The sequence below is a fragment of the Pseudochaenichthys georgianus genome, chromosome 15 (assembly GCF_902827115.2).
Source record: "Pseudochaenichthys georgianus chromosome 15, fPseGeo1.2, whole genome shotgun sequence".
Classification (NCBI taxonomy): Eukaryota; Metazoa; Chordata; class Actinopteri; order Perciformes; family Channichthyidae; genus Pseudochaenichthys; species Pseudochaenichthys georgianus.
This window is the reverse complement of record NC_047517.1, coordinates 31,630,298-31,652,476: the sequence shown is the minus strand read 5'-3', so window position 1 is coordinate 31,652,476 and position 22,179 is coordinate 31,630,298. Positions and strand designations below refer to the sequence as shown.

The 22,179-nt window shown below is 38.1% G+C and overlaps 1 protein-coding gene across 1 annotated transcript; it reads left to right on the top strand.

Moving 5' to 3' along the window:
• Nucleotides 1-1,097: 1,097 nt before the first annotated feature.
• On the top strand, nucleotides 1,098-21,742 carry hhat (hedgehog acyltransferase). Its single transcript, XM_034101386.2, has 12 exons — nucleotides 1,098-1,187; nucleotides 2,384-2,530; nucleotides 2,621-2,685; nucleotides 2,915-3,028; nucleotides 3,123-3,317; nucleotides 4,501-4,713; nucleotides 5,084-5,261; nucleotides 6,460-6,610; nucleotides 9,301-9,336; nucleotides 14,840-15,041; nucleotides 15,421-15,565; nucleotides 19,779-21,742. The coding sequence occupies exons 2-12, from the start codon at nucleotides 2,410-2,412 to the stop codon at nucleotides 19,862-19,864; spliced, it is 1,506 nt and encodes a 501-aa protein (XP_033957277.1). The 5' UTR covers nucleotides 1,098-1,187; nucleotides 2,384-2,409; the 3' UTR covers nucleotides 19,865-21,742.
• Nucleotides 21,743-22,179: the final 437 nt, after the last annotated feature.

Genomic DNA, 22,179 nt, shown 5'->3' with positions numbered 1-22,179 from the left:
CTAAATAGGCATCATTGAGTTAAAATCTAAGTATTTCTTAAAGCAGTGGTGGAAAAAGTATTCAGATTCCTTACTTGAGTAAAAGTACTTCATCGAGAATGGTACTTAAGTACAAGTATTTAATAATAATAATAATAGATTTAATTTGTTAGCGCTTTTACAGGTGCTCAAAGACGCTTTACAGATACTGTATAGTGAAGAGAAAAGAAAAGGAAGAAACAACAAATAAATATATAGTTAAAGTTAAAGTTAAATAATACAAAAACAATCACACATTAAAAGCCTGATTGAAGAGGTGAGTTTTTTGAAGGTGGTGAGGTCAGTGCAGTCTCTGATGGGTTGTGGGAGTGAGTTCCAGAGGGAGAGGGCAGCGACGGAGAAGGCTCTGTCCCCCCAGGTCCGGTGATTGATGTGGGTGGGGATGGATAGGAGGTTGGCTTCTGATGAGCGGAGGCAGCGGGAAGGGGTGTGGTGGTGCAGCACTGCAGGTATGATTATGAAAATGTAATTGAAGTATTTGAAGTAAAAGTACTCATTGCAGAGAAAACAAAACACATTTTAAAATAAATCTTCACATTCAAGAAGCTAGAACTGTATAAATAATGTTAGCAGAATTTCTGCCAATACATTTTCTGTTAACCCACTCATGGTTTTAGTTATTTAAATATAATTTTTGATGGTTATATTAATAATAATGATATTTAATTTTTGTAAAATTGTTTACTATTGTGTGTCAAAATCTGAATTTATAAAGAAACTAGTAAACAAATATGAACAATACATCTAATTGCTTCCCAAATGTAGTAGAGTGGAAGTATGAAGCAGTAACAACTGACAATAGTCGGGTAAAGTACAAGTACCTCAAATGTGTGCTTAAGTCCAGTACTTGAGTAAATGTACTTAGTTATTTGTCACCACACTGAGTAAAGGACAATATCTGAGTTTTTTAACCACTGACTACAGCATGTTTTTCCTGGCATAATGAAGCCACTCCTGCACAGATGGGGGCGGTCATGCTCTAAAAAGTTGTTGCATGGCATAAATCAAGGAAAAAGAAGAAGAAATCATTACCTCTGAATGTTGGATGTCGGATTGTTCTAACGTTATGTTCCTCTGGTCCAAGCGCTTTCAGACAGTGCTGTTTACACTTTACAGCACTGCGATGGACAGCGGTGCAGTAGTATCAGGTAACACTGCAACTTGTTAACGTGATTAGCTAGCTTAGCTAACGTCAGCTAACTGCCATTCCAACTGGAGAGTTTACGGAAGTTTTCAGCTCACCGCAGTAACAAACTGGGAATACAAATAATGGTCAAATTAGCACAACAACATGAAGACACACGCCGACTAGGTTTAAGTGGTGTCGTAATTCTCTCAAACGCCAATAAAATGCCCAGAAACGATAACAGTGGAATCGGTAGCGAACAGTTAACGCTACTTTATTTTACCCGTGTAAACTAGTACGTCGTAGTCAGCAGCAACCGCTGGGTGCAGTGTTACCTAGCAACGGCAGTGATTGCCATGCCAACCGGTTGGCATATTCCCGACGATGCTGTACTTAACGATGACAATTATACATATCAGTGGTGGAAAAAGTCAAGTAATGCAACAATACAATGTAAAAGTACTGTAGTAATAATGTTATTATAAAGAACCAGTGTTGGCGCCAAAATGTACTTAAAATACCAAAAGTAGTACAGATGCAGCAGCTGAAAATGGTGGACTGTTTTAAACTAACGTTTCTGTAATCTATAACAATAATATTCATATTAGTTAGTTCATATACATGAAACAATCTGCACATAACCTAAGTTACTAAATAAGTGTTATGGACTGAAAAGTGCTTTATTTCCTCTAAATATATATCTGCCTAGTGGGTTAAAATAATAAATTGCATGGATTAGTATTCATTTTACTTAAGTAAAATACAAGTAGCCTATATAAAATGTGCATTCCACCACTGTACACACAGCACATTAATCTTATACAGGTTTATGTAGCCATTGGCTACTTGTGTCAACAGCAGAAACCATTTAACATTTTATAACTTGTATTAAAAGTGTAACATAATCTACCATTACATCTAACTACCTACCTAATATGGCTATAATGCAATTTTACCTCAGTTTGTTTTTGATGTTGAGAAATGTTCCCAGAGTTTCCGGTTGATGCTGCTAATGTTAAAAAAAAAGGGAAATATAATCGTAAATTGTTTAATGTATTAAAGAATACCAGTTTCAGTTTGATCGAGTTTTCAACTTTTTTTTTTTCTAGAAAGAAAAAACAGATTTCAATACCACATTTATGTGATATATTGTATGTTTCTTTTTGTTAGTGCTAATTAATGTTTGTACGGGATATAAATTGACTCTCTTCATTATAGGTGCACTATAGCAGCGATTTCCCCTGATGACATCTAAATCAAAGGCTCAACTGGCGCCTCTGCCAAGGACAGAGATCCTTGCATATTGGGTGCTGTCCTTAGGCTCACATCTCTACTCTTTCTACCAACTGCACAGGTTCTCCAAAGGTAAGGTATGGACAGACATCTGTATGATGGTTCAATGAACTTTAAAAGTTTAAGAAAATATAAACTGTTATTTCCTGGTTTGTACCTCAGATCATGAAGCAGGATTAGAGAGAGGATTCCAGTTGGAAAAAGGCCTTGTCAAGGGTTTTAAAAGGGTAAGTTCAATGTTGAAATGACTGATCTAAAGCCCGATCTTTACCCACATTATTGTGCATCTCACTGTTTGTTTTGAGTTTATAGTGAGACAAACTATTATGTGTCACGGAAAGCCTTTTAAAGTGTGTTTCAGTTTAGTTTTTCAAGTTTTTGAAAGGCATTCATTCATTTAATAAAAGTAATTAAGGTGTGATTTAGAGTGCCATAATTAAGTATTTTTTTTGTCAGGACCTTTCTGACTTTGAGTGGAGTTTCTGGACTGAATGGGCTAAGAAGTCTTTGCTGTGGACTCTAATTGGTCATGGCGTGATATCAAGATTGACCAGCATCTTTAATCCCAAGGTAGGAAAGTTCTACCGAACTGTGAAGTGGAATATTGCTATCAGGGAAGAGATGACTCAATGCAACATCCTTTTTTTACGGTTTTCTTTTACAGCTTAGGGTGCCAGCACTCACCATATATGGCCTCTTAGCAGCCAGCAGTGTGTTGGGGATTAAAGGTGTGATCGTGCTGCTGGTACATGTGGGCCTGTCGTTTTCACTGGCCCAATTACAAAAGCCTGCTCTGTCATGGTGCTGCAACCTTCTGCTGCTCTCCACACTTCACATCCATCCACTACAAGAGATCCAGGTAGGCTGCATGTCAAATGGATATTATTTGTTCCTGATTTTGGACGGATGACATCTAAAAATCATCTTTACATAGCAGAAACATTTAAATGTGTCTTTACTATTTTACTTGTAATGAAGGAAAAATACAGTCGGTCCTTAAAAGGATAAAACGTATTAAAATATGATGTGAATCTACTACAAAAAATAAGCTATAAAGATAGGGTGCAAAGTCTGTCATATGTCTTGATCAAATTCACTTGAACTTACCATTTCTTTGTTGCAACGATACTGTCCATTTTTTATTTTAAATTTGATCATGCATACCAACTGTTTCATCTACCATTAATCTTCACTGCATGTCATATTTTCAAAGAACACAAGAGGGCACACAATAACAAGAATACGGTTATAAGACAAAAGTTAAGTGCATTTTATTGAAAGGATACTACACTTGGTATTTCCAGTAATATCTGAGGATTAACGCATGTAAACACACAACAATGATAATTGACTGACAAAACAATATTTGAATTCAGTTTAAATTTGACTATAGGACTCAATTCAATGTATGTCTTAATTTATCTGTTATTATGAACACTGGTTATTTTTTATCTTAGTACATTTAGGGTTGTTTTATCTTCCTCCGGTTTTGATTTGCATGATACATGATACATGTTATGTAAGGATCTATGAGCTGATTGACTGCCCAATTACTGTATTTACAGCTGGAAGGTAAACACTGTTTGAATTGACTTGGGAAGGTGTAGAACAATCCTATAAATACCCTTTAACTGCACATTAGCTGACACATCAACATGGTTATAGCCAGCAACTATGCTACAATGGTTGTAAATGTGAAATAGACCTGACAGACCTGTAAATGCTTCAAAAGATCTGCCTCCTTTGCTCAAACACGATTGCACACAGACTGAGTCCTGTGTTTAACCACAATTCCCAATGCTGTTAAGCAGACCTAATTAAAATGTGTCTCAATCATATGCTTATTAGTAGGTCTTGACAGATCTTCATTACCAGTTTTATGCTGTAATCTGCTAATGTTCCCCTTTTAATGTGTCATATCTATAAGCATATAAGAACTATTTTTAAAAGCATATCTACATTTAGTGTCAGACTGTCACTATTATATAAGGATTCCCTGGGAATGTGATAACAAATAATCGGCCTTCCTCTTTGTTACACAGAGAGGCTGGTATAAGACCGAGGAGGAGTACTATCTGCTCGTCTTCAGTGTCGCTGTCTGTGGACTTCGCCTCATCAGCTTCAGCCTGGAGCATTGCTGGAGCCCTGCAGACGGTGGTGGAGCTGTGCAGCTCGGCTGGTTGTTTTCATACACCTTCTATCATCCTTTTTTCTACAATGGACCCATTATCTCGTACAGAGACTACACTGAGCAGGTAAGAGTGTAAACAAAAGCAAATTATACTGTTGAAATTGCCTCTTGTTACTGTCTGGAGGCGGCTGATTGCTGCTCCTAAGTGCAGGTGATCTCAGGTCACCTTTTTAAAAACATAGACAATCAGTGGTGGGCCATTTATGAAAATTGAAACGTACATTTTTACCAGATTTGAAGAGGAATAGCTAACCCTTCATTTGATCCACTGTTATAATACTAACTTTTTATGCCTGCTTGTTTTTATACCCAATTTTGGAGTAGATTTATATTCATACTACATGGTTGCTCTTTTTAAAAACCTGGTGTTGTTCTTTTTGTAGTGAAGATGCAACCAGCAACTTTTAACAACAACTCACTTTCTGCATTTGCAGATGCAAAGGCCTGCTGAGGAGTGCGACGGGGACAAATCTGGTGTCATTTACTTGGTGCTCAGATCAGGACGAATCATACTGTGGTGGTGCCTCGCGGAATACATGATCCATGTTATGTACATGCACTCCATCCAATCTAATGAGACATACTTAGAGATCCTCCCTCCCTGGGCCTTGGGTAAGTGTTTATGCCGTGTGTATGTTTGGCTGCTATGTACATTGCTTTTAGCTTTAATGTTTACCAGCCACTTGAGACAGATGTTTTGAAGGTGCAGAATTTAAAACATGTTACTCCCCCTTACCCCAAAGTGTTTAGTTGGCTTTAAGAGTCAGATATGCCGATAAGAGTTTTACTTAATGGTCTTGATTTGAGTTGTCATGCTCTGTGGTGTGATTGTGTTAATATTTAAATAAAGTTACAGAATAGGTGTTTGTTGATAATGTATTTTTTTGATTTTACATTGTTGTTTCCAAAATGTAAGAAATAACAAGCCGTTTAGGACAGCGAGTGAATACACATACTACACAGAGATGCTGTATGAGAAACCAATGTGAGTTTGGAAAATTGCACAATATAAATCTATTCTCGTAGACCTCAACAATGGAATTATGATCAGTAGAAATGGCCATGACATGTGACCTTTAAGTGATTTACTCAGGAGGACGCTGTGGTCGTAAATACTCTGCATGCACAGTCTTGTGTTGATCCTATTTTAGATGTGAAGCTCCTCTGGGATTTTCAAGTTTTATTACTTATCCACGAATTAATACAGTGATTTACTCACTCGCCGTTGTACTGTCTGCCCCCTCGTCGCCATAAACAGGTATAGAATCTGAATCGTTATAATTTACTGGCCTCCTTTTTGCAATTCAGCATAACTGTTCTCAGCAGCTATTACATATCAGCACAATCTTTTGTTTGCCAAGTTCTACCTATTGATCCCTCCTTTTTTGCTCTTCCTGAGATTTCCTCCCTTTTTTCCTTATTAAAACAAGGGTTTCCCTTTCTTATAATAGAGGGTGTATTATTTTAAAAGTCGTTTCACGCAAATATAGTGATTTTGGGTTATACGGCCCAGTTTATTCTAAAATAAAGTCCACAGTAGTGGTTTGCAGTCTGAAAAGCATCTGAGGAACTCTCATACAATTATAATTTATTTATGGATAAGTATTCATTAGGGTTTCAAATGTAGCACATAGTACATCAGCTGCTGTTCCCATTGCCAACCAATACAATAGACTTCAATAATTAATCAAGTGAGCTGAGCAGTTTGACAGTCATTGTTTATTTTTCTTAGTATACAACTATCCCTATCCTTAAAGAGCACTGTTCTTGATCATTTACATAATAAACATTACTTTCCCCCCTCTCACAGGTGGTCTGGCGCTGGCCCTTGTCCAGTTTTTCTTTGTGAAGTATCTGGTTCTGTTCGGCTTTCCATCCATGCTGGCTTCTATGGATCAACTAGTTCCCCCAAAGCTCCCTGGCTGTGTCAGCATCATGTACAGTTTCACAGGGATGTGGAGGTAAGATCAAGCTGCAGAAACAAGTCTAGTTACCCCTGACATAAATGTGCTATTATATTGGTCCCGCAGCATTCCCTCAGCGACAGGAGAGCTAGCATGCTTGGTATTCTTGAGGAAAAGGAAATGTCAAGAGCCTCAAGTGCTCACTGTGCTTTTGCAATAAGATTCAGACAGGGCCCCGATAATTGTGTCATTTTGTCATTACTGGCAATCAGAACAATACTGTAGGTCACCTCTACACCAGGAACATTATATCATTCTTTCAGACTCAAGCTAAAATGGTTTGTTTTTTGCTGGGGTTGGTCCTACATTTGAAGGCTACATGATGTTGTTTTTTGTTAAGTAAAAACAGCTAAGTAGTCTAGAAAGTAAATCATGAAAAGAAAAACATTTGTGTTAAAAAAATGAATAATCGCCAAATAGATTGCCACTTAAAATGTGGGACAAAAAGGAAAATATTCTGTGATCTTCTCAGTAAAAAAATTAGGTCAAGCTAATTATATTGTTGTCTTGGTTTTACTTGAATATTCAAAGTAAGAATTGGGCTCCAGACATCAGAATAGTCCTAGGCCATTCAAAACTATTGATTGAAATCGTTTGGAGAGATCACCTTGGTAGCCTTTTACAGAAGTAGACGAGATAAAAAGGAAACGGACATTTTTAACTTAATATTTCTCCATTAAACCACATAATAATCGAAATAAATGAAATGTCAAACAGTTGTGAGCCTCTTGTCCATTAAATCAACGAAAAACCGACTTCAAATGAGGCGGAAATCAATTGTCCCTTAATTAAATAAACTGTCCATGGAGCCATGAGCAGGGAAAGGGCAAAAATAGATGCAATTAGGCTGAGGGCACATTAACATGAAGCAGGAGAATATGAGAAGTCTGGAGACAGGAAGGAGACATACCTTACTTTAGGTCCAACAGCAGGTCAAAGAGGGAGTTAGAAAAGCTTAATCCAAACCTGCTCCAGGATAACTACATTATAATCCCAGGAAATCCAGCTGCTACATAGAATAACTGTTACCCTACTTTTATATATGTCACTTTTAGTCATTTGGATAAGCGGAGATCTCCAGAAACTAAAACGTAGTTATCTCCTTGCTCTCCTTACTTTCTGATCTCCTCCATGCTTTTGCTAGATGTTTCCCTTCCCTCTGCTCACAGGTGTGTCTGATGTATCTCCTCCCCTTCCTGTGCAGGTTGAAAAGGGCTATTTTCCACGTTTTCTGTCCCTCCTTTATGCTACACTCATTAAGCATGAGATTGTCGAAACACACACAACATACACAGTTATTTCTGTCCCACCTACGTCTTTAAAAGTAAATGTCATGGTAATTGTAAAATGTGATGAAGCTCATTTAACACGTTCACTTCCAAGCGAAGGACGATGCCTGGTTCATGCTGAAGGGGTCGCACTTGCTCAAGTTAAAGGAACACACACATTGCAGTACTGCTTGTTATATTGGGACAAAGTACCTTAATCAGCAAGAGACAGCGAAGACACTGCTTTAAATAGTATTCAGGTCAGTCAGGTAAAACATATGGGGAACATTTTGTGTCATTTGTGTTTAAATATTTAGCACACAGAAAATAGGTGACACACTGTGAACTATGGTGTAATATACACCATTACCAGCTCATTGAATACAATAAAACCAGTCGACTGTAATACAACATCCTACCTTGAATATAACTTTATTAAAATGCATGATCATTTATGCTTCAGTTTGTGGAGCTGTTGAACTGTATTTCATTAAACTGACAGCTGTTTCTATTACATTGTCCACCCTAATTACATTTATTAGAGGATGCTAAATAACTCAAATGTCTCTTAGTATAATATATTACAGCTTAACTGTATCACAAACTACATCCTCCGAAATATAATAGTGAAGCTATATAGCACACAGTGAATTTGAAAATGTGGATGATACATTTGTATTAAAGTTAAATAAACATCCTTTTTAAAATGATAATAAACTGGCAACTGACCAAGTGTATGAACAAGGCTTAGACTGAACCAACATGGAAGTAAATGCAGACTTCCTTTGATACCATAACATTATGCAGTCAAATTCCTCTTACGTGTCAACCTACCTGGCAATAAAGCTGTTTCTGTTTCAGTGCTGCTGTAATAAAAATAATACATTACATTTATAAAGTGCTTTTCCTGGTGCTCAAAACGCTTGCAAGCAAGTGAGAAACTGTGAGAAAAATCAGTCTCCCTTATGGTTTGCAATTACCATGCAGGAAAGACTTTCTTGCAGCAATCATCCTCTGTTCCTTTAGTCATTAACATTGAGGAACTGCTCTCTTAACTCAGAGCACATACAATTGAGATGGAAGGCAGTGCATTCGGTTTTGCAGTAAGAATGCGGATCGACCAATATGCTGACACCGATGCACTCCAATCCGCCCCGTGTGCTGAGCTGGTCAATGTTGACAACATTGATGGAATGCATAAAGCTGTCCACTGACATAATTCGCAAACAGCCTCAGTTTACTTGCAGCACAACACAAAAACACACTTTGTCTAATCATCTTAATGACAAAGAGCATGCACACATACTGTATGTTTATATAAGGCCCAGTTCTCAGGTGTTTCTCACTCGGTGCTTTATTATTATGTAAATGTGAGACTCAATATTCATTTCTCTTTTCTTTTCTTTTTTTCACTCTCAGGCACTTTGACACCGGTCTGTATCGATGGCTCATCAGGTAAGAGGCACTTCATGAGTGGTGGACAGACTAATTCAGATGTTAATGACTACTTAAAATGTAAAAATGCTATCTAAATCAAATAACAACTCTTGAATAATCTATCTATCCCTCTATCTGTCTATCTGTCTGTCTATCTGTCGGTTTTTCTGTCTTCTATATCTACCTTTCTATCAATCTTTTCTTATATCTATATATCAATATATCTGTCTATCTGTATCTAGTTTCTAAAAATCTATCCATCTATAGCAGGGGTGTCAAACTCAAGGCCCGGGAGCCAAATCCGGCCCGCGACTTCATTTCATGTGGCCCGCAAGAGCTCTGAAAGAATGTAATATGTTTATTATACGGTTACAGGCCGATTTACAGATTCACGATGTCCATAAACTACATGTCCCACAATGCATCTTACATTAGATTTTTTCTTTTTAACTGTAACTTTTTTTTCAGAATTTGGCTTTTCTTTTAAAATAATTTTGTGACATTCTCACTGAAGAGACTTGCACTTATTTGCCCTAGACTTCTTCTTTCAGACGTAGTTATCTATGAAGCTTTTACCCTATCCAATAAAGTAATATAATACATTATTTTAAATATATAAAATATTTATATATGTATTTTTATATAGTCTTAAAGTTACAACCGGCCCTTTGAGTGCAACCATAATGCTGATGTGGCCCGTGATGAAATTGAGTTTGACACCCCTGATCTATAGTATCCTTCTACAGTATCTAGCTGTATGTCGGTATGTCTGTCTATATCTAGCTTCTATCTATCTGTCTATCCGTCTATCTATCTATCCATCTATCTATCTGTCTATCTACATATATATCCGTCTATCTATCCGTCTATCTATCTGTCTATCTATCTATCCGTCTATATATCTGTCTATCTATCTGTCTATCTATCTATCCGTCTATCTATCCATCTATCTATATATCCATCTATCTACATATCTATCTGTCTATCTATCTGTCTATATATCTATCTATCTATCCGTCTATCTATCTGTCTATCTACATATATATCCATCTATCTATCTGTCTATCTATCTGTATATCTATCTATCTATCTATCTCTATCTATCTATCTGTCTATCTATCTGTCTATCTATCTATCTCTATCTATCCGTCTATCTATCCGTCTATCTATCTATCTCTGTCTATCTATCCGTCTATCTGCATATCTAGCTTGTGTTTACTCATACTGTATGTGTTATTAATCGCACACTTACTATTAAGAGCTTGTTTCCTGCGGGGCATTGAACTTGTCAGTTGAATAACCTTTAAAAAGGTGCCACTCTCCAGCTGCCTGCCTGCATGTTTTATCCTAATGGACGAGGACGCCTCATTTGCATGAAGGCTTTCTCATGATTATGAGGTTGGCTGTTGTTGGTGAATAGTTCTTCTCTTGTGTTACCGTTTCCGCACCCTGGAGAAATGCCTCCTTGTTTAATATGTGCATACGTAATGGGAGCATTGTGTGTTTGCGCACTTGTAATTTAAACAACGCTGTTATTAGTTTGTCTGCTTTTTAATGATGCACACTTGGATAAACGCAGCCTATTGGGAGGTTATGGTCCGCTTGCTAGAGGCAGGTTGCTACATCAAGGCGATGCCACAGTTGCACGCTTGTCAGAAAACACAGTGCTATCCGGTGTAAAATGTTCCCTTGTCTCGGTTTGTGTTTGCTAATTAGTTTTAGTGTTGACACTTATGACGTACATGTACACCTGCTCTTCAGAAGGTAAAGATGAGTTTAGTATTCAATTCAGCATATCAGATGGCTAAAAAGGCTCCAATTAATCGGCAAAAAACCCTCAAATGTAAATTGCAAATGCTAGTTTCCATTTGAACTCCCGCCTAATGGCATCACTTGCAATTATGCAACTGCTGATGCAAAATGATACACATGACACAATGCCCCGACGTTCCTTCGAGTGAAAGCGCTTTTAAAGAGGTTTTAATGGAGTTCTGAAATTCTGTCGAAATTGTCTGAAGAGCGCTAGATGAGAGCGTAGGTGTTAAATGATGTGCTCTACATGACTCACTGTCACCCCGTCTCCCTGGGCAGCTAAGTGGCTCATTCTTCACCATTCCTGAAGGCTTTCTGCATCTATTCTGCTCAGGTTCTCTGTTTCAAACACTTACCAGACAACTAAAGAGCTCTTAATGGTGGAGTTATTGCTGCTATAAATGAGGAGATCTGGGAGAAAATATGTGAAAATGAATAAGTGGAGGCTTGGATTGAGCCTGGAAGGGGTATGATTGCACTTAAAGATGACAAAACATTGCTAAAAGTCACTTTTTCATTACATGGGACATGTTATGACAAAATGACCAAACTCAGTCTAGGAAGTGGGCTACATTTGACCTGGAGCACAAATATTGAGGAGCACCAAAAATCATGTGATAGTTTTCTTCACAAATTATTACCTGGTTCTTATTAATGTTTTGATTACAGCTAAAGCTTCTGTTAATTCTCACTGTAACAACTTTATATCATAAAACCTCACCTCTGTGTAATATTGGAGTCAGAAAAAAAGGGATTTTAAATGGGATATTGTGTTTTCCCTTACCTGTAGTGGGTTTTTGTGCTTGGTGATGGTCTGTAACGGCTACATTTCTCTCCCACACACATGCCTCCATTGGACTTTTTGTTTATGTAACATAGTGACATCACTACATAACACCCATGTTCCTGGCTAGCTCTTCAACACATTGTACATGATAGGCTAATGGGCGGGACATCTCTGAGCGGTTGACCAATCACCAACGAGCCAGTTAGCTAACCTATCAGAGCAGACTGGGCTCTGGTTTCAGACGGAGGGTGAAAGAGGTGCTGCAGCAGTACGAGAAAAATAAAGAGCTTTTTGGACATTAAAGCGTGGAGACATGTCACAGAAGAGGCAAAAAAACAAATATGAACCTGAAAATGAGCATAATATGGCCCCTTTAACACGCGATACATATTTAGATTTTCCCCCCTCATATGTCGCATACACGCTCATTAGAATAGACCGCCTCACATGTAAGTATTTCCACCCACGACTTAGCAACTGCCTTTTCCAAAGACGCACCATATTTTTTTTCATAGAGCCAATCACGGACCACAGACTGGGCTTTTCCAGGAGGGGGGCTTTAAGAGGCAGCCATTAAAACAGAGTGTTCAGACGGAGGGGTGGACACAGGTACATTCAGACAGAAAGAGACAAATAATGTGTTTTGTCAACATATACAAGCTTATAAAGATGTTCTAGTGCAATCCCAGAATACATGCATGAACTAGACATATTAGCATAATTATTGCCCTTTAAAGCAAGGAACAAAGTACACTGTGTTTCTCTATTAGAGCACAGACAGTGACAATAACAGTTGCACGACTAATTCCTCCTGCCAGTCTCTGAACCTTGTCTGCATGTTGTCTGCACCATCTGCTTGAAATAGTAAAGTGTTACATAACAAATGGATTACTCACTCACACATTCATGTACATCTCCAAATGCTCAACGTTTGATTACCATCTGTTTAGGACCCATCTACATCTCGCTAATTTAGATAGACGGATGGGTTCTCAGTGTGTTTAGGTATTCAGTTTGCTCTTGCCCTAACACTCTGGTTCCTCTCCATCTGTTTCTACTTTCATCCTGCATCCAAGCTAGCCACTCTATTTAAGGCTCAGAAAATGCTGGCTCATCTTTCAGTCAGGAACATTGATTATCCACAGGGTGGCTGAGATAATTAGTTCCCAGCTCAGCAGCAAGACATACTGTAACGTGACGTTTGGTTCTAAGTGTGCTGGAGTGATTCAGCATGAAACAGAGGAGCTTCTCTCAATATCTGAGGCCATTTCTCTTCACAGCATGCACCACAATCTTTACTGATTGATGGGATATTATACGCATCATGTGGGCTATTTTTATCAACGCATGAAGTGTAATCTCATTTAAACCACAGTAGTGGGTTATGAGATATATATTTGCTTGTTTTTTTTAACCAATATGTTGAAATCAGACATTACCCAACCAAAACAAGACCTCACTAGAGTTATGGAAGACAACAATCAATTTGACAAAGAAAATGGGTTAACTATGTGTCATGGTTTTGGTGCAAATTGGTCCAAGTGCCTCTATTTTAGCACCACACGTCAAAGCAATGATGACCAAAAACCAAAGAACATGGCATGAACATGAGTATTCTTTGCAATTCTTTGGTGCAATGTGGGGCCATTTACAACTTCACTTCTCTAGTATGTGTGTCCTGCCCTCACAAAAGATCTGTCTGTTACCATCCCTGTTTTTTTCCCTTTCATTTCTGATCTTCTGCTACAGTATTAAGCATCCAAACCTCTCAGGTCTTCTGGCACTGGTCGGCTTGTTGTCCCCAGAGTCAAAACCAAACATCGTTCAGTGATTATACTCCATACATCTGGAACAAACTAAAGTGCAAGTCCGCTGCAACTCTCACTTCTTTGAAATCCAGGCTGAAGACTTCTCTTTTGCCGCTGCTTTTGATTAAACCCAAGACTTTGTATATCTTACACTGCATCGTAACTCTTATTCTTGTATTGTATACCCATCTTATTCTAGCTTGTTTTATTTTATTATATTGGTTTTTAATGGCTGTCATTTTATAAAGAGTTACTATTGCATTATGTTTTTCTTATGTAAATGTTGTTCATTTTTGTGAAGCACTTTGAATTGCCTTGAAGTGTGCTGTATACAAGAAATTGCCTTGCCTTGTGTTGGCCAGGTCATTACTTTAAAGGTCACCTATTATGCACTTTTTCATGTCTTTTATGTGTGTCCGCTCTGTGTTGAGAGACTCAGAAAGTTTCAGGAAAAAGATCCTCTCTCTTTTGGTCCTGATCTATCAATATAAAAACCTGTCTGAAAAGTAGCTGATCAGTTTTTGGCCACTTCGTGATGTCACAAGGTTTTTTGGGGTTGTGTAACCATTAGCCAATAACCAGCCAAGGTAACACCGTCCACGTGATCCGTTTGGTATTTCGAGCCAAACACTTCAGAGATCTATCTGACACCTATAATTAGGGCTGCTTAATTAATCGTATTTTAATTGCAATTATGATTTTGGCATGCAACGATTTTAAAACAACATAATCGAAATAAAACGATTATCTTTTTTATTTTATTTTTTAATATAATTTTTTTTAATTTAATTTTTAATTTATTTTATTGGTTTTTCAGTTGAATTATACTTAAAGTTCAGGGTAATCAACTGTTAAAAACATACTGTTCACATTTTTTTTTTATTTTTTCAATAAATGGATGTTTTCAAAGTAAATGGATAATCGTTTTTAATAATCGTGATATCAATTATTGACGCAAATAATTGAGATTATGATTTTTTTTGCCATAATCGAGCAGCCCTACCTATAATGTATTTTTGAAAAATAATATAATGGGGGTCCTTTAAAGAGCTATTGCTTGATTCTGATTGTGTTTAGAGATGTATTCTTTACTGCTATGTACTCATGTTTCCAGATACATCTACGTGCCGCTGGGAGGTTCTCGCCACGGTCTTCTTTACCAAATGTTATCCACTGGCCTTGCGTTCGGGTTCGTCTGCCTGTGGCACGGCGGCCATGACTACTTGCGATACTGGGCCCTGATGAATTGGGCCGGAGTTGTGGTGGAAAACACACTGAAGTCTGTCTTTGCCTCATCTTACATTCACTCCATTGTTGTGAGTTTGGATTCCAATTCAAGTCTGACGGTTCAGATGTGTGAGCATGATGAAACATTTCCTGTAGCTAGAAATAAAGGGGTCATGTAAACTGATGAGATAATGCCTGGAGCTGCTGCAGTAAGTACAGACGAGAGACTGTCATATCTAATTGGCATGTACGGCCAACATTAATGTGAGTTAAAGTCTGTTTCCAATTCATTAACAATATAAATGTTCAGGCTATTCTTGCTTCTTTGGCCTCTAATGAAGTCTGAAGGCACATTGTAATTCTTCTAGTTTATGGTTGCAGAGTTCATTAGTACTTTACGGCTCTCAGTTTCTCAGATTTACGTTGCAAATCTTTTGTTTCTCACTTTGTTGTTTACTGATTTCCCAGGAGCTAAATGTCTCTCCGGCGATGGAGAGGCGTTGCATTGCCCTTCTCTCTGCCTTCTCCACCGCCATGCTCATCCTCTCTAATCTGGTGTTCCTCGGGGGGATACACGTTGGCAGAATCTTCTGGAAGCGTGTCTTCATTCAAGGTAAATCCACTTCCACAAAGCTTTTACAACTCTATGTGCTTTTTAGTAAGCAGGATTTTGGCATTTATAAAATTCTTTAGATTGCACGTCAAGGGGAAAATATTCGACAACTTGGTTGAGTGTCGCAATAACTATATTGCTTGATTATAATTAAGCAATAGCTCACGACAGGCCGTGGTATATGCTCATTATATCACAGCTAAGGGGCGTGGTTCGGCCCGATGCTTTCTTGCTCCAGTCTGAAAAGCAAACTGCAGGCAGTTTGCTTTTCAGCCCAACGGTATACTGTTTTTCGCAGACGCGGAGGGATACTGACTTGTTGTGAAAAGTAACTTACAATTCTACCCGTGGTATACTCTCAGTATATCACGGCTAAGAACCAATCAGATTGCTTGATTTGACTTGATCTCTTTATGATTCTATGATACAACAAATATGTATTCAACAAATATGTTGCTGAATTAAAGGCAAATATTTCCATGAAAATTAAACAAAAATCAAAAGTCACCAATGAAAAAATAATATTGGTTAAACATTGAAAGGTTTCTATGTTAAATGTTAAAATAAAAACTTCATATTGTGGGACCCTAATGTGTTTCTAAATGTTTTAAGGTACTGTGAGTTGTATTGTAGTACATTTCAACTTCTCCTTCAGTAGTGAAAGCAGCTAAAAATAGTATGGTTAAAATAAGAGACAACTCGCATACATGTAGTTTATACATACACCGATTAAAAAGTGACGATATTACGCAGTGTTTTCAGTGGATGTTGAGGCTCGGGTTGTACTGGGACTAATTGTGCCTCTGTATGGGCGAACTCTCCTGATGGAGAGACATCTGCGAAGTGGTTGTGCCAGTCCCTGTTTCACCCGCTGTGTCTTTATTTGGCTCATTTGGTACCTAAAGCGAGATGGCAGGCCCTCCTGAAAGCCTGCCTCCTCGTGATAAGCAGTCTGAGCTGCAGACGCCGCTGGGTCGGGGACGGAGTCAGTGCTGATACTTCACCGTATAATAGAGTGATATAAACGTATCAACAATAACTCTTATTTAATGCTGAATTCTTAGTTTAGTCATTTCTAAAGCAGACTTACGTTTTTTTGGCAACAGGGGAAGTGAAACAAGCTGTAAACACTTTTATAAAGTTGGTGTTTGTCTGTTTACACATCCAGCAGACCCAGAACAGCGTTAGCATTTATGTTCTGTTAATGTCGTACAGTCTTTGGGCCTCTCCAAATGATGCCTAAACAGCCCGAAGCAGATCATATTCCAGTCAGCAGTTTAGTTTTTTTTCAGCCTCACAGCAAATTGTGTGGAACATTATGCTTCTTCCTGTAGACTTGATGTAAATAAGTTAAGAGAAACCTAAAAATAGGAGCAGGGTGTTATAAAATACCATCTCTATTGTAAATTATTCAGAGTTAGACCTAGAAACTAAACTGTGAATCTCCGTTTGCCTTTAAGGAGATCATTTGGACCATTTCAAATACAAAAATAAAGATCCAAAAAGGGCAATGCCTGATGCTTATTTAAAATATTTAAAAAGACCATTGAACAAACCACTTATTAATCGTGTTTCTTTTCCCTCAGTACAGATTTTATACTTTTAAATTGAACTGTAATGGATCCACCAGAAATGCCTGTAGCCATTACTTGTTTGCATAATATCCCACCGAGGGCTAGCGCTGGTTTGCTTCATTAACATGAGATCAATGCTTTTAAATCAGCCTGTCTGCGATTTATACTGGTGCAGGCAGTAGCATAAATGCACTCTTTGACTTCTCTGGTGATAAATGTTTCTTTCACCATCTAAGAAAAATGGTCTTTATAGTATTATATAATAATTCCTTATATTTATTATAGCGCTTTTCCAGATGCTCAAAGCGCTTCACAAATACACATTACACATACATGCAATGGTCATGTACTGTGGACAATACCCACAGGAGCAAGTTCAGGTGAAGTGTCTTGCCCAAGGACACAACGGCTTTACAGACGCAGCAGCGGCGGGTTTCACCCCTTGATCTGATGATCATTGCACAGCGCACTGCGCCACACCGTCCATCTTCACGCCTCGAAGTCATCGAGGCGCTTTTACAAGTACACATGATTAAATTATATGTTTGTAAGGATATGGGTTTGTTATTTCACATACCACCCAGAAGCCCCAATGTGTGATTATTTTAGAGACATAATGCTGGGTCACAGAGTTGTTAAAATGGTATCATACTAGTAGACAGTGTGTAGTATTAAATACAAAGTGTGAATCATAACAGCACATTTTGAAAGCTAGAATTAAAACGTTTTTATGCAGACTGTTGAGAAGCGCTTTTATTACTTTTTGTTCATAAATTAGTGGTTTAAAGGCTAGCATTAGCTACTAGCACTAAACATGAAATCCAGCTAAGGGTGATGGGTGTGTCATTTGTCTTGTGTACATATACAGGATGTATAAACAGTGAAATTACAACATTGACCTGATGATGCCAAAGGATGAAAAAGCATGGGTCACTAAAGCAAACACAGTTCTTCCTGGAGGAAACATGAACAGATGAAAAATGATTAATGTCGATTCATCCCAAATTACAGATGATAAGTCAGACAAACAGAGACTCAAATGGCAAAGGAAACCTCACATTTACTTATTTGCAAGTCCTTGTTTTCTCAGGCTATTATAATGTAAAATATACCAAGTAGCACAGTCCTTCTGATCACTTAGCAGTTTGATATTAGTTTTGAGTTGCCTCTGCACGTGGTCTTTCCCCCTCACATGAACACGAAGCACTCTGTTAATCAAGTGGCAGAGAAACTGGTTTAATTACAGCAGTGGTTGATTAGAGTCAAAGTAACATGAGTCTGAAGGAGATGTAATTGTTTTCACTGTCTTTGCCAGGATTGAGTAATTAGCAGCAGCAAAAACTTGTTCCAAAAGGTCAAGTAGATCCTACGATTTCTCATTTGTGACCACAAGGTTCTCACATTTTACTAGTTGTGTGTGCTTTTTCTTAAAGTTCTGCTTTCTCTGTTAGCTTTAAATCAGATGGATGGACAATATATTGAACACTGAGGGCTTTAATGAAACATATGCAAATATAAAACACCTGAAGGGCCACAAACTAAAAGGCGTTGTATGATTTATTTAGATATCAGAAATGCATAATATTACAAATTCCTTATGAACATGTAAAATGTCAAAAAAAAAGTATGCTATTGTTATGCATACTTAGGTCTGTGTTGTAGCAGTACTTCACAGCACAAAGCTTTCCTCCAGCACAAAAAGATGCATAGGGGAAAAGATGCTTCTCTAGGCTCAGCCGGTGTAACCTTTCTCTCCCGCAGACAGGAGCTGGACAGTACAGCTGTGCACAAAGCAGCCTGTGTGTATGTGAATGAGATTTTGACATGAATGGAAAAGAATAGACCATTGAAAAGCATTGTGGGTGCAGGTGCAAGCTGCTGGGATAATCTGGAGGCAAGCCAGTTTAGGAGGAGGCGCAGACAGCTGTGCTTACTGTACCTGCCAGCTCGACCAACCAAGACGCTGCTATAAATAGAAAAAAGGAATAACTGTAAAACAACACAGAAGAGCCGGGATAACTAGGCAAACTACTACTGCCTGTCGGTGAAGCTATTGTGAAATACAGCTCTGGAGAGACCACCGCAAATGTATCACTTATCTGGTTTTACTATTGATAGATATATGTTTGAGTAAAATGAAAATGTTTGTGTTCTCTAAACCCCTGACAACAATGGATGGTAAGACGCCATTAAACAAAGCCGAGCTGCTTGAATTTGTTTTGCCAGGAGTGGCAAAAAGTCAGACAACAGCAATGTGACAAACAAATGAAGAGGAGGCCAACAATAATGAAAGATTGTTAATCAGGGTTATTCCACCAGTTACTAAACTCTTCCTAGGTTGAAACATAAGTAGTCTACAAAAATGAATAGAACAGGTTTTGTTTGTATTATTCAATCTGAAACGACTGCTTTCTTGATCATTTTATCTCATTTGCTGCAAGACAATAATTCAAAAATTCATTTTAATCAAACGCTTACCGATAAATAATAAAACCGGATAAACTGATTACCTAATTTTGCAATTATCTCGTATTTTTTAATGCTCTTTAAATTAGTAACCCCCAAAAAGCATCTGTGCATAGCCGTCTAATCATTTACAAATTAATTATATGAGTACATTTGTTTTCTTTACATTTCAGGTTGGTCCACCATTGCCCTGCCTATGCTGGCTTTCCTCTACTGCTTTGCTCAGATTGGACTGGAGTGGACTTCTCGCCCACCATGAGTCACCTTGACTTTGTATCGGAGGCAGAATCCCCCGAATGCGACCTGCTGAGTCCGGAGCCTTGTCCTCACCAGACAGAGGCTCTGTGGCACACCTGGCTCTCCTCCACAGAGCGTCCTAAACCTGGCTGAAGTGCAGCTGAGCAGACACTTTTACAACATGCAAGGCCGTGCACAATCTGCCTGTAAGCTAAGACTTAAAGGATCACTGCGGATTCTCTCTGAGGAGTTTCGTGGAAAATGTAATTGACTCAAATTCAGGGCATTTCCAATATGAGCCCTGACAGTGTCAAAGCATGTTTTCTACACAATAAACTACACTGAATCACTTATTCAAAGAAACTGTAAATTCAAATATGGACCCTAAATCTGTTTGGTTATATGACTTTGATAAAGTATTGCTTAGTGGTGCGGTAAGCCGGAGAAATGCTCATTTCTAATTTACCATCCTCCATCTCGCCACTAAAGCGTTTGTTTATTCAGAGGTAAACAAAAGGCACAGAATGCTGAATAGAGCAGCAGGGAACCTGATCAATGTCATTATTCCACTTACAGATGCAATTTAAGTAAAGTAGGATGACACTAATATGTATAGATGTATTTTCTAAACACTTCTGATGGACTACTAACTTTTCTTTCAGCACAGTAACAATGATAGATGACATTTATCCACTGGAATGCAGAAAAGGAAAAAACAACACAACGCTTCTATTTTTTTTCAACTGTTTAATGCCTAGTCATTATATATATATATCCATCCATCTATCTTATGACGGATAACCATCCTGTACCTGATGAAACGATTAATTCACATGTTCATGTCCCAGCTGTGTTTATGTCCAAACAAGTCAGGAATGTTGTGGGGTATTTTAAAGGGGTTAACCTACTGCCCTGTACTTGAGAAACTGAGGCATGACAACTAGCTTAAGTAAAGGGTTAGAGCTGGGATTCATAGACATAAAAAAAGAAAAGAATATCACAAGTCTTTCCTTTTAAGAGAGGTTGAAATTGATGCTAAACAATTGAGGGGTAAAGCCTGAATAGAGTCAATTAACCAATTAGACGATCGACAGGAAAATAATCGTTAACTATTTTTGAAATGGTTTTTTTCTGCTTTATTATTGTAAACTGAATTTGATCAACTACACTGACATTGTTACTGTATATTTATATGATTATACACCAAAAGATCTATGAGTCGAGAAGAGAATCTGCAGTTTAATTTAATATGAATTGGCAGTTCTGTTCAGAGTCATTAGGTTGAGGCTGTCCCCAGTGATTATGAATTGATGTGATGGTTGCAAAATCCTTTAACTTAATTTCTACCAATTCAGTTTAGTTTCACCCCAACAGAACATAATGAACAGCTTTGACGACAAGTTACACATTTTAAAAGCTTTCACATTTAAATTCAGAGCAGAATAAATAATTGAGTCTGTAATCCAGTGGGGGATGGCTAAATAGTCAACAGTTTTGAAGACAAACTCCATGTCTGGGTAAGTAACCGAAAGCTGCTTTGAAAGGCTTATCTGTGTTGTTGTTTTTGGTCTTTTGAGCTTAGAAAGTGTGATGTGGCAAAAACTATCTGATCCTCTTACTATTCAGTGAACAGTTTGAAAAGCAAACATCTCCAGGGCAAGGCATCCAAGGAGATACATTTCAGATCGAGTGTTTTTTAAATCATTACTGACTGATTCATCATTAACAACACACTCATGTTGCCTGTGGCCCTCTTATTATTATTGCAGCAACAACAATTGACTGTTCCCAATGTTTCTATGTTCCTGTGTGTATCTGTGAACTGTCCTTCCTGCAAAGGTCTGTAATTGTAATCTTGATCAGCAGGAATAAAGCATTGTGGTTGAAATTCTTGCAATAACTGGTCAACAAGGGTTGTCCTTCAGAGTCTCATCTTTTGCAGAAGAGGCACACAGCAAATAGAGAGCAATGTCTCCACTGCCAATACTTTAACTGAACAATATGCGTACTTACAGTTTTAAAGATACATGCCCAGTGATAACTGATATGCAATTAGATAACTGACACATGATCATGTCAAGTGCCACCCGTGGCACCCGGTCACAACAAAGAGCTGATATCTTAACCAAGATTAAGATGTGTTTCGATCTGATGTTATTTTACATGGCATCACCAAATACACACCGTACGGCCCTAACCGTAACAGGTGTCAGAGCGAAGAGGCTGCCAATGGTTCGGTGTACGGGAGCAGTTGGTGCCCTGCTCAAGGACCCCTCGGCAGCACCCAGGAGGCAAACTGGCAGTACTCCAGCTACAAGTCTGCACTGCTACAGTTTT